The 12,360-nt window shown below is 40.2% G+C and overlaps 1 protein-coding gene across 1 annotated transcript in view; it reads left to right on the top strand.

Moving 5' to 3' along the window:
* AK1 (adenylate kinase 1) overlaps positions 1-12,360 on the top strand; it is a 176,109-nt gene that overhangs the window by 24,121 nt on the left and 139,628 nt on the right. The window contains exons 3-4 of the mRNA XM_082263946.1: positions 2,739-2,897; positions 4,614-4,786. Coding sequence (XP_082120072.1) covers positions 2,739-2,897; positions 4,614-4,786 — 332 coding nt within the window. The remainder of the gene's footprint in view (positions 1-2,738; positions 2,898-4,613; positions 4,787-12,360) is intronic.

Here is a 12,360-nt window from a genome sequence, read left to right as displayed (position 1 = left end):
TTCTCTGGCTTTAAATAAAACTGGGCTCTACTCTAAGGACAGAGAACCTTCAGTTGGCATCGATATGACACAGCGTGCGTCTGTTTCTTTCTTTGTCACCGAGCGCACTGGGATAACCTTATACAAAAGAGCTATACATTGTACTTTTCAGTACAAGGGATTAATGGCGCTTGGCGCGTATTAATATTCACAAGTGCGCTTTTCAGCGCAGCAAAGTTTTCAGCGCACCGAGCAAATTTCTATGCTCCAAACTCCATTAATTTCCACGACAAAGGGGTTCCTTGAGTTTTGGCTGATTGACCTCCCACTGGATACCGGTATACAGTGAGGGAAAAAGTATTTGATCCCCTGCTGATTTTGTACGTTTGCCCACTAACAAAGAAATGATCAGTCTATAATTTTAGGTTTATTTTAACAGTGAGAGGCAGAACAGCAGCAAAAATATCCAGAAAAACGCATTTCAAAAATGTTATAAATTGATTTGCATTTTAATGAGTGAAAAAAGTATTTAACCCCTTCGCAAAACATGACTTAGTTCTTGGTGGCAAAACCCATGTTGGCAATCACAGATGTCAGATGTTTCTTGTAGTGTGCACTCATCTCAGGAGGGATTTTGTCCCACTCCTCTTTGCAGGTCCTCTCCAAGTCATTAAGGTTTCAAGGCTGACATTTGGTAACTCAAACCTATAGCTCCCTCCACATATTTTCTATGGGATTTGGTCTGGAGACTGGCTAGTCCACTTGAAGACCTTAATGTGCTCCTTCCTGAGCCACTCCTTTGTTGCCTTGGCCGTGTGTTTTGGGTCATTGTCCTGCTGGAATACCCATCCAGGACCCATTTTCAATGCCCTGGCTGAGGGAAGGAGGTTCTCACCCAAGATTTGATGGTACATGGCTCCATCCATCGTCCCTTTGATGTGGTGAAGTTGTCCTGTCCCCTTAGCAGAAAAACACACCAAAGGATGTTTCCAACTCTTTGTTTAACGGTGGAGATGGTGTTCCTGGGGTAATAGGCTGCATGCCTCCTCCTCTAAACATGGCGAGTTGAGTTGATGTGGAAGAGCTCAATTTTGGTAACATCTGACCACAACACTTTCACCCAGTTCTCTTCTGAATCATTTAGATGTTCATTAGCAAACTTCAGACAGGCCTGTACATGGGCTTTCTTGAGCAAGGGGGACCTTGCGGGCGCTGCAGGATTTCAGTTCTTCATGGAGTAGTGGGTTACCAATTGTTTTCTTGGTGACTATGGTCCCAGCTGCCTTGAGATCATTGACAAGATTCTCCCGTATAGTTCTGGGCTGATTCTTCACCATTCTCATGATCATTGAAACTCCAGGAGGTGAGATCTTGCATGAAGAAAGATTTACAGTTATTTTGTGTTCCTTCTATTTGTGAATAATCACACCAACTGTTGTCACCCTCTCACCAAGCTGCTTGGCGATGGTCTTGAAGCCCATTCAAGCCTTGTGTAGGTCTACAATCTTGTCCCTGACATCCTTGAAAGGCTCTTTGGTCTTAGCCATGGTGAAGAGATTGGAGTATGATTGATTGCTTCTGTGGACAGGTGACTTTTATACAGGTAACAAGCTGAAATTAGAAGCACTCCCTTTATAAGAGTGCTCCTAATCTCAGCTCATTACCTGTATAGAAGACACCTGGGAGCCAGAAATCTTGCTAATTGCAAGGGGATCAAATACTTTTTCACTCATTAAAATGCAAATGAATTTATAACTTTTTTGAAATAAATTTTTCTGAATATTTTTGTTGTTATTCTGTCTCTCACTGTTTAAATAAACCTGCCATTAAAATTATAAACTGATTGTTTCTTTGTCAGTGGGCAAATGTACAAAATCAGCAGGGAATCAAATACTTTTTTCCCTCACTGTAAGGGCAGTTTTCCCCATGAATTCGTTTTAGCAGGGTTTCCCTGAGACCTGAATATTGTTTTCTGGGATAAAAAGGTTTATAAAGGCTGTAGAGTATGTCACATGCAGCACTGTGCACCAATAGACCTCATGCACACTGGACCTTGGTACCACTGCTGTTAGGGGCATCTGGCTTTTTTTTCTGCCTTTACATGCCCCTGCATGTTAGCCTATGTGTCCATGAATACAAAAGTGTATAAAGCAGGGATCATCAAACTATGGCCCTCCAGCTGTTGCAGAACTACACATCCCATGAGACATTGTAAAACTCTGACATTCACAGACATGACTAGGCATGATGGGAATTGTAGTTCCTGAACAACTGGAGGGCAATAGTTTGAAGATCCCTGGTATAGAGGCTTTAGAGCAGGGATCCTCGAATTTTGGCCCTCCATCTGTTGCAGAAATACACATCCCATGAGGCATTGTAAAACTCTGACATTCACAGACATGACTAGGTATGATGAGAATTGTAGTTCTTGAACAGCTGGAGGGCCATAGTTTGAAAACCCTTGCTTTAGAGGCAGGAAAAAACCCACTGCCAGGGCGTCCAAGAGTAGCAGCGTTTTGGCAGAAAAAATGCTTGACGTCTAAACGTGCCATAACACTTGGCATGCTTAGCGCTTGAGCATTATTTAATTTCAATGACTTGACAAATTTATTATTCTGGCATCACAAAGCTACATGAGAGGGTATAGGTACGTGGCCAAAGTTGTCTGTATATTGTCACTATTTTACTGCTTTTACTACAGCTTTCAATACATATCATCATTTTGGAAGAATCACTATTTATCATATTTATCTTTCCAGAAGGATCCCAACATATGCGCCGCTATGAGCGTCTTCCCCCCATCCAATCTCAGTTCTCCATCGACAGTGATTCCGATATGACAGAATCTTCTGGGCTTATTCAGGAATATGACGTGTTTGATCCAAACAGGGAGAGACCCAAAATAATTTTCGTTATTGGTGAGTTGTACCATTTGGTGGCATTTCTGGTTCTATCATTGATTGACTCATCTTGGCTCTGCAGAGCCACCATGGTAATTATTTTCTGCTAACTGTATGTAGTCAGTATACAGTGCATCTGGAAAGTATTTACAGCGCTTCACTCAAACTGTTGGAGGGGATGATAAGGGACTATATCCAAGAATTTGCTGAAGAAAACATTATCATTAGTAGTAATCAGCATGGGTTTACGAAGGGTTGTTCCTGCCAGACCAGTCTGTTATTATTCTACGAGGAAGTGAGCTGCCATCTAGATAGGGGGGGGGGGGGGGAGACCTGTGGATGTGGTGTGTCTGGATTTTGCAAAAGCATTCAATACAGTTCCCCATAATTGCTTACTCTACAAGGTGAGGTCTGCAGGCATGCACCATTAGGTCTGTACTTGAATAGAAAACTGGATACAGGGGCACGTCCAAAGGGTGGTGATAAATAATCTCTGCTCAGACTGGTCTGGAGTGGTAACTGGGGTACCCCTGAGCTCTGTCTTGGGACCAATTCTGTTTACGGTAATTTATTCATAAATTATATAGGGGATGGGATAAATAGCTCAATCTCCGTTTTTGCAGACGACACCAAAAATAAGTAGGGCAATAACTTCACATCAGCGTACAGAAATTTTACAGAAGGACCTGAATAAAATAACGGGGTGGGCAACTACATGGCAAATGAGGTTTAATGTGGAGAAATGTAAGGTCATACACTTGGGGATTAAAAAACATGGACGCAAATTACTCACTAGGGGGAGATCCTCTGGGGGAATCAAGGATGGAGAATGATCTGGGGGTCCTAGTAAATAACAGACTAAGCAATAGCATGCAATGTCAAGCTGCAGCTACCAAAGCCGGCAGAATATTAGCATGCATAAAAAAGTTGGTATACTCCAGAGATAAAACTATAATCCTGACACTTTATAAAACTCTAATTAGACCACATCTGAAGTATTCCGTTCAGTTCTGGTCACCAGTCCTAAGAAAGGATGTGCTGGAGCTGGAGAGAGTCCAGAGAAGGGCAATGAAATGAATATGAGGACTGGAGGACCTCAATTACGAGGAACAACTACAGGCACTAAATTTGTTCTCACTGGAGAAGCGAACGCTTGAGAGGGGAAGATGATATCGATTCCAACGTAGCAAAAAACGATTCAGTTTCAGTCAGTGTAAGAGGACACGTGGCCACACAATGAGATTGGAGGAGAAGCGGTTTAACCTTAAACTGCACAGGGGATTTTTCATTGTCAGGGATGTGGAACGTTCTTCCACAATTGGTGGTGGCAGCGGGAAGCATTGATATTTTTAAAAGATCATTGGACGTGCATCTTAAAGAACACAACATACAGGGATATGGGAAATAATTACAGACACTGTTACACGTACACCTACACGGGTTGAACTGGATGGACTATTGTCTTTTTTCAACCTTACCTACTTTGTAACTGAACAGCATCAATGAAGTATCCTATGAGCAGTATGACCTGAGGTTGCACGCTTAGTTATAGTGTTGCCAGTATTCAGTGTGTACTGTAGAAAGGAAGCAATACATGTAGACCATATTACAACCAACGCTTCTTCCTTTTGCTATAAACTGATGACAGCATGAAATGTGATTGGTTGTAGCAAGTTACTCCTGTCCTGTACCCCATCTTCCCTCTTTTCTTTTATGTGTCTTCTGGTATCACAGGTGGTCCAGGTAGTGGTAAAGGGACTCAGAGTACAAAGATGGCTTCTCATTTTGGCTTTGTCTGCATATCCGTGGGTGATATTCTACGCAAGCAGCTTATTCACCACGCCAGCAGCGACCGCAAATGGGAGCTAATAGCTCAGATCATTTCGAAAGGGGAGCTTGCCCCTCAGGTAGGTGCCTGCTGTTTCTATTTGGGATTTAACTTTTAAAATATTATTTGTATGTAATGCAAGTTTCACATTTATGTGATGTGGCAGTGAACATGCGTTACAGCACGTTACTGTGAGTTGTGGTACGGCAGCCCAGTCATTTGAATGAGCTGCCTATGGTGTTTAAATTGCAAAAAAAAAGTACATGACCCCTTTTTTTATAAATCATGTCACACCAAAACTCATGGTACTTTGTAGACATGTGCGGCTTTGTTTCGTTCCAAATTAAAATTTTGACAAATTTTTCCCTATTCAGAAAATTCGGATGTATCCGAATTTCCGAATTACAATAGTAACGAATTTAAGCGAATCTGAAATAATTTAAACAAAATTTCAGACGAAATTTGAATTCAAATAGTGGTCGATTCAAATTTGAATAGTTTTTGAACTAAATTCAAATAGTTTTTGAATTTGAATCATTTTCGAATCAAATTTCCGAAGAGAATAAAACAGAATATAAAATAAAGAAATAGAATAGAATGAAATATAATAGAACATAAAATAATAGAATATAAAACTGAACAGAATAGAAAATAAAAGAATAGAAAAAAAAATAGAATAGAAAAAAAATAGAGGGATAGAATAGAAAATAAAAGAATAGAGTAAAACAGAAAAAAATAGCATAGAGAATAAAAGAACAGAAGAAACTAATAGAAAATAGAAAATAAAGGAATAAAATAGAATAGAAAAAAATAGAAAGGATATAACCATCTTCTGAAATTTGAATTTCAAATACAATAAATTTGAAAAGAACAGAATAGACTAGAAAGGAATAGAATAGAAAATAATAGAATAGAATAGAAAAAATTTAACCTTCTTCCGAAAATTTGAATAGAATACATTCAAATACAAATAGAATAGAAAATAATAGAATACAAAATAAAAGAATAGAATTTAAAAAAAATAGAATAGAAAGAATATAATCATTTCAGCTTAAATTTGAATTCAAATAGAATCGATTAGAATAGAATAGAAAAGACTAAAATAGAAAAGAAAAGAATAGAATAGAAATATTAATACCATCTTCCGAAATTCTAATAGAATGGAAAAGAATAGAATAAAAATAATAGAGTAGAATAGAAAGAAAATAACAATATAACTGTTTTCTGAATTTTGAATAGAATAAATAATAATTCAAATAGAAAATAATAGAATATAATAGAAAAGAATAGAATAGAAACAAAATAGAATAGAGAAAACAATAGAATGAAATTAAAAGAATATAACCATCTTTCAAAATTCGAATAGAATACATTTGATTCTGAATAGAATTCGATTCAAATGCAGGTCAAAAGGAATTTGAAATCGAATTGATTGCAATTTTCCAAATTCGGTTGAATGGAGTTCAATTCGACCGAATTCTAAAAAAAAATATTGATTTGAACAAAATGAATTCCGAAAACTAAATAAATGAATCGAATTTCAGTAAACTAATTAGGGTAAATAAATCAGAATTTAAATCAAATTTTTTTTTGTTCTGCACGTGTCTAGTTACCATGCATTTTGCCACATGACTTTTCACAGGCCTCTGCATTGCATTTGGGTGCCATTAATAGTTAATGGTACCGCTGCACCCCTGCAAAAAGGGATGAGCTTTTCATGTATTATGCAGGAATGCAAGCAATTTTGTGTGTGTCCCGGCACACATACTGTAAATGTCAACCTAGCCTTAGGAACCAAATAGTCCAAAGTCGGCACAGTCTTGGGGAGGAGCCTACATGGGGCGTGTGTGGAGCTTCAGGAACCCATCCTGCTATGCTGGATGCTATCCCTTAGCCACCCCCCCCCCCCCCCCCATTAGTCCGGCGCAGTCTTTTTTCTTTCCTGGCCTGAGAAGGACCCAGGTAACTTGCTGTGATCAGCTGGAGCAGAGGGGTGTGGACCTGTCCTGTTGAGGGGTGAGTCGGCTGGTGCCTCTGGGAGACTCCAGGCTCTGTGGTTTGGCGTCTGTTGGAGCGCAGGTCCTAGGCAGTGACATGGCCACGAGGCGGAGACAGCTGAGAGCGACCGAGGACAGGCGGAGTGAGCCAAGCAGAGGCCGCCGGCGTTTGGCGGTGTCTGGGGGAGCTCCGGGAGTTGCAGGAGAGTTGGAGTGGTGGTCAAAAGGACAAGAGATCGGGGCCAAGACTGGTCCAGACACCTATAGATAAAACAGCCTCTTTGGGGAAAAAATATCAAAGCAGAGAAAAACGGAACAGAACACCTTTGAATCTCCTGGAGCCAAATAATCCCTAGACCAGAAACTGATCCCCCCCAATGTATATCAACCATACCCTCGCAGACCTCTCCAGCAGAGTGGTGAGACCTTTCTATTTCTTTTTTTTACCTTTCTTTATTATGGCTGCTGACCTTGTTTCACACTGACTGATTGCTTGTTGACTTTGACCAGCCACACGGGAGACATAGAAGCACCACAGGGGTCTGTAAGTTCAAGGGGGTTGGATATTAAATCATATAAGTATGAGTGTTAAAACAGCAGGAGGAGGAGCGACTGAAAAATCACCCAAAGTGAGCTCAAGCCCTAAACAATTAAAAAGTATATGACACAAGAAGATGGCCCAGATATACAGGCCCTAGAGAAACAGCAAGGAACCCGTGCAAGACAGACCGATGCAAAAGAAAAAAGTGGACAAACCAGGTTATCATTGCGTATAAACACTATAGGACAGTTAAGAGTGGAACAGGGCTTAGAGAGTGACCCAAAGTTGGATCACATCGCAGAACAAAATATGAATGCCTAATTACCCACAAAAAGGGAAATGGCTGCTATGTTGGAAGCATTAGAAAAGTCCTTAAAAACAGAAATGACAACAATACAAAATGACCTGGGCCACCTACTGTCACAAGTAGAAGATATGGAAAAAAGACAAGGCAGTTATATACAAATAATAAACAAGCTAAAAAGAGAAATAAAGGATCTAAAAAACAGAACAGAGAAATCTTGCATATACACTGGAAGACCACGAAAACTGGAATAGGAGGAAGAACTTGAGATTTCGAGGCCTACCTGAACCAACACATTGAGGGGACTTATTAGACAAAATGACGAAAATCTTCAACCCATTACTGGACAGGGGAGAAGCTGAACAGATATAAATAGAAAGAGTACACTGGGTTAGAAGATCAAAAGGCACACCAGTGGAGGCCCCTAGAGACACAATTATAAGATTTCAGAGTTATGCAGAAAAAGCACAAATTTGGGAGAGCTTGAAAATAAAGACTCCTATAAAATACAAAAGCGCTAATATCCAGATCTTCACAGATCTGTCACAGGATACATTAATAGGAAGACTATTAAAGCCACTCTTGGAGTTGATGCAAAACCATGGAGTATGGTACAACTGGGGCTTCCCAGCATGCCTGGTAGTCGGAGGGACGGTCGTACGGCAAGATTAAGATTTCCTGAAGATCTGCAGGGCTTCTGTAAAAAACTGGAAATTCCCAATTAAATATGCCAGGCTGGCCCGAAGATAAAAAAAGTTGAATCAAATCAAGAAGAACAACAGAGAAAAGAAACTGAATTATAAAGCTGAACAGATAAATCAGGCAAAGAAAAATGCTGGGAGAGGGGAGGAAAGGAAGGTCTCAGGGATCTTAGGATAGTAAATCTAACTGGGCCCCACATTCTCTTTTCCCCAGTTACAGGTAACAAGCTCAATGAGCGCACTGGTAGAGCACCACCCAAAGGTAATAGAGAAGACATGCAAGGTGTGCCCAAGAGGAAAATACAAACTACTCTAGGACCATGAGATGGTCATATTTACACCATGCTAAGTTTAGTAGCAGAAATGTGGGGGGAGGAGTTGGGGGTGGAGATGGTATTAGGGGGGGCAGGGGTAGGGGGAGGAGAGGTAAGGGAGGGGAGGAGAGGGAAGGGAGGGGAGGAGAGAGAGGGAAGGGAGTGGAGGAGAGGGAAGGGAGGGGAGGGAAGAGAGGGAAGGGAGGGGAGGGAGGGGAGGGAAGGGAGGGGAGGAGAGAGAGGGGAGGGGAGGAGAGAGAGGGGAGAGAATTAAGGAAAAGACAATGTTGTGCAGATTTTGCAAAATTACTTGCTGAAGTTGTTTCTCCTTTTGATCTCTTGTTTAAGTTCCCCTAGATGACCTTTAGAAAATGCCCCTACACCCGCATTCAGTCCAGACTGAGGGTGGGGAAGAGAGGAAGTAATACACAGGAGAAGGAGAAACAACATGAATACCCTAAATTTCTTGACATACAATGTGGGAGGATTAAATACACCAAAAGACATAAGCTACTAGAAGAATTTAGATTAGATTAAATTAGACACATATTGCACAGGAAACAAACATGAAATTTTATCCAAAATATTTTCTGTTCTGGTATTATGGAGATTCAACTAAGAGAGAAAAGGGGGTAGAAACTGGTATGGCAAAGGACATAAGGTTCTCTTTGGAGGAAAGGTTGGTAGACCCAGAAGGACGGTATATTTTGCTGAAGGGACAACTATAGGGAATGGAATGCAGAGTGGCAAATGTAGATTGCGCAAATAAAAACCCGAAAGGATATTTGAAAAAAATACTAGAGAAGCTAATGCAGTTTAAAAAAGGTAAATTGATTCTGGCTGGAAATTTTAACTTCTGTATGGAACCACTCTTGGATTGTACATCGTGTGCACAGGCGACAGGAAGTCACCAGCTTAGGACGGTAAAAAAAAAAGCAATTTCACCGTCAGCTGGTGGACATGTGGAGAGTCCAACATCCTAGGGCATGGGATTACTCCTTCCTCTCCCCTGTGTATGGGATGTACTCAAGATTGGATTATTTTATGATAGAACATAGACTGATAGAAGCAGTTGTAATACATCAATAGGGATAATGACATTATCAAACCATGACCCAGTAATTTTGAAAATAAAACTCTCAGGATCTCAGAGAAACAAATACTTGGAGAATTAATGAAGAACTAATTCAAGATGTAGAAGTTGAAAAAGGGAAAAAGAGAAAGAATTGAAACAATATCTTTTGATGAATGAAACCCCAGATATATCTGAAACTACGATATGGGAGGCTCATAAGGCATATATTAGAGGTGTATTGATTTTGATAGGCTCCAGGAAAAAAAGTAAAGAACTATTAATATAAATTGATTAACAACAGAGATACATGAGTTAGAACAAAAACACAAAAAAGAGTATGGAGGTTGAGATACAACAATCCCTTGTATTAAAAAGAGATAAATTAAAAGAACTAATGGAAGAAGAAACCAGACGGGCCTTCAATAGAGTCACTAGAGAAAGATATAAATGGGGAAACAAACCAGGGAAATATCTAGCAAGAATACTAAAGAGCAATAAGTGCCGGTTCACACTAACGCAGCACGACTTCGGGGGCGACCTGTGAAGTCGCGTGCGGCGCGACTTGCACGGACTTCATATAATGAATGTCAATGCAAGTCGCTCCGATGTCGCCCCTAAGTAGTACAGGAACTACTTTCTAAGTCGGAGCGACTTGAGTCGCTCCTATTAGAACGGTTCCCGTAGCACTGCATGGACCGCGACTTGTCAGGCTGACCAGTCGCCTGGCAAGTCGCGGTAGTGAGAATGGGCACTTAGTCGATTATTATATAGAAAAACTAAAAAACAATAGAGGAGAAATGGTACATTCAACAACAGAAATAGCTAAAACATTCCAACGTTACTACAGTGCTTTATACACTGTGAGGCAAAAGGGGTCACAAAAAGTAGAACAAAAAAGAAAACAAAAAAGATACAAAAATATATAAGGGAAGCAAGAATACAGAGAATACCAACAGAAAAACGACAAGCTCTTGAGGAACCAATCTCACAGGAGGAGATAATGGCTGCATTAAAAAATTCAGCGACAGGGAAAAGCCCAGGACCTGACGGGTTTACTACCCGTTACTACAGAAAGTTTAAGGAAATACTAGTACCAAATCTTTGTACATACAGTATATGAATGGGATAGGAGAAGGGAAGGAGATGAGAGTAGAATCATTACAGGCGTTTGTAACGATAATACCTAAAGAAGGAAAGGATGCAACCTTGTGCTCTAGTTATAGGCCAATAGCGCTGTTAAATATGAACACAAAATTATACGCAAAAGTTCTAGCAACTAGATTAAAAGATTTAATGCCGGAGTGGATCCATGCAGATCAGACAGGAATCTACTAGTCAATTGATGCCGAAAAAGCATTTGATAGGGTGAATTGGGAGTTTATGCTAGAAACAATAGAAGACATAGGATTAGGCAGTAAGATGATCCAAATGATAAGATCACTGTATAGGAATCCAACAGCATCGGTAAAGGTTAATGGAAATTTTTCTCCCTCGTTCGGAAATGTGTAAGGGGATGAGACAGGGGTGTCTTCTCTCGCCCCTGTGGTTTGTCCTGTCGCTGGAGCCACTATTAGCTACCATACAGAACAATGTAGATATAGGAGGAGTAAAGGTGGGACAAGAGGAACATAAGGTAGCAGTATATGTCCTGTTCTACATTACTAACCCTAGAATAACTCTGCCAAATGTTATTAAAGAACTAAAAAAAAATATGGGGAACATTCAAACTTTAAGATTACCCCAATAAAGTCAAACATTGGGCTAAGTAAGAGAGAAGAACTAGCACTACAGAGGGAATTCCCATTCACATGGGCAAAATCAAAATTAAAATACCTTGGGATGGTTGGTCCCTTGGCAGACACATGTGAAACCTGTAAGGAAAATATCTTGGCGGCCTCTCTGTCCTGTTTTTTGGACATACAAGTAGACCTTTTGTTATTGGATTGGTCTTCCCCAAAGCAATCGCAGCCGCTCCTCCCGTGGCATACCTCCCGCTGGGCCTAAACACAGCGGGAGCGCGGCTCGTGCACGAAATCGCGTAGTACTACATGATTTTGTGCAGCCGAGCTGCCCTGCCGCAGTAATACTAAGGTGGGCGGTGGGCAAGAGGTTAATTGAGGCACTCCAAGCACTTACTATTACGAAGCACAATTGCTCTATTTACGGACTTTTTTTTTTTTTTTTTTAGCACTATTGCACTTTTAAGGAATTGCACAATTTATGGCCAATTTTCTAGCACTACTTTTAAGAATTTTTTGCACTATATTTTACACATGATTAATTATTATTATATGACTGTCAATTGTATTATTGCAAGCGCTGTTTTATTGTTAGTCAACAATATGGAGTGCTTAGGTAGCAGAGAGGAAGATCAGATAGAGAGTTTTTTCAATAAATGGGGAAAATGGGCAGATTTCAAAAAGACTAGTAAATATTCTGAAATTTGGCTGGATTAGGGCAAGAGGGCAAATTGAGAAGAAGGAGAGGAACAGAGGGCAAAAGACAAGGGGAGGGGGGGGGGAGGGAACACATGGGGAGATAAGGGTTATTGTTTCATTATAATTTCGGAAATGCATTTGTGTATGTTTGTACTATATTGAAAATTAATAAAATTTATATCTATAGAAAAAAAAAAGAAATAGCCTAAAGGCATTATGATCTAAGAAAACAATGGCAACTATCTCCAACTCTTTTTGTGAAAGCCTTAAGCTGGCCAAAGAC

This window comes from Pelophylax lessonae (genome assembly GCF_965119305.1).
Source record: "Pelophylax lessonae genome assembly, chromosome: 7".
NCBI lineage: Eukaryota > Metazoa > Chordata > Amphibia > Anura > Ranidae > Pelophylax > Pelophylax lessonae.
This window is presented reverse-complemented; position numbering and strand designations above follow the sequence as displayed.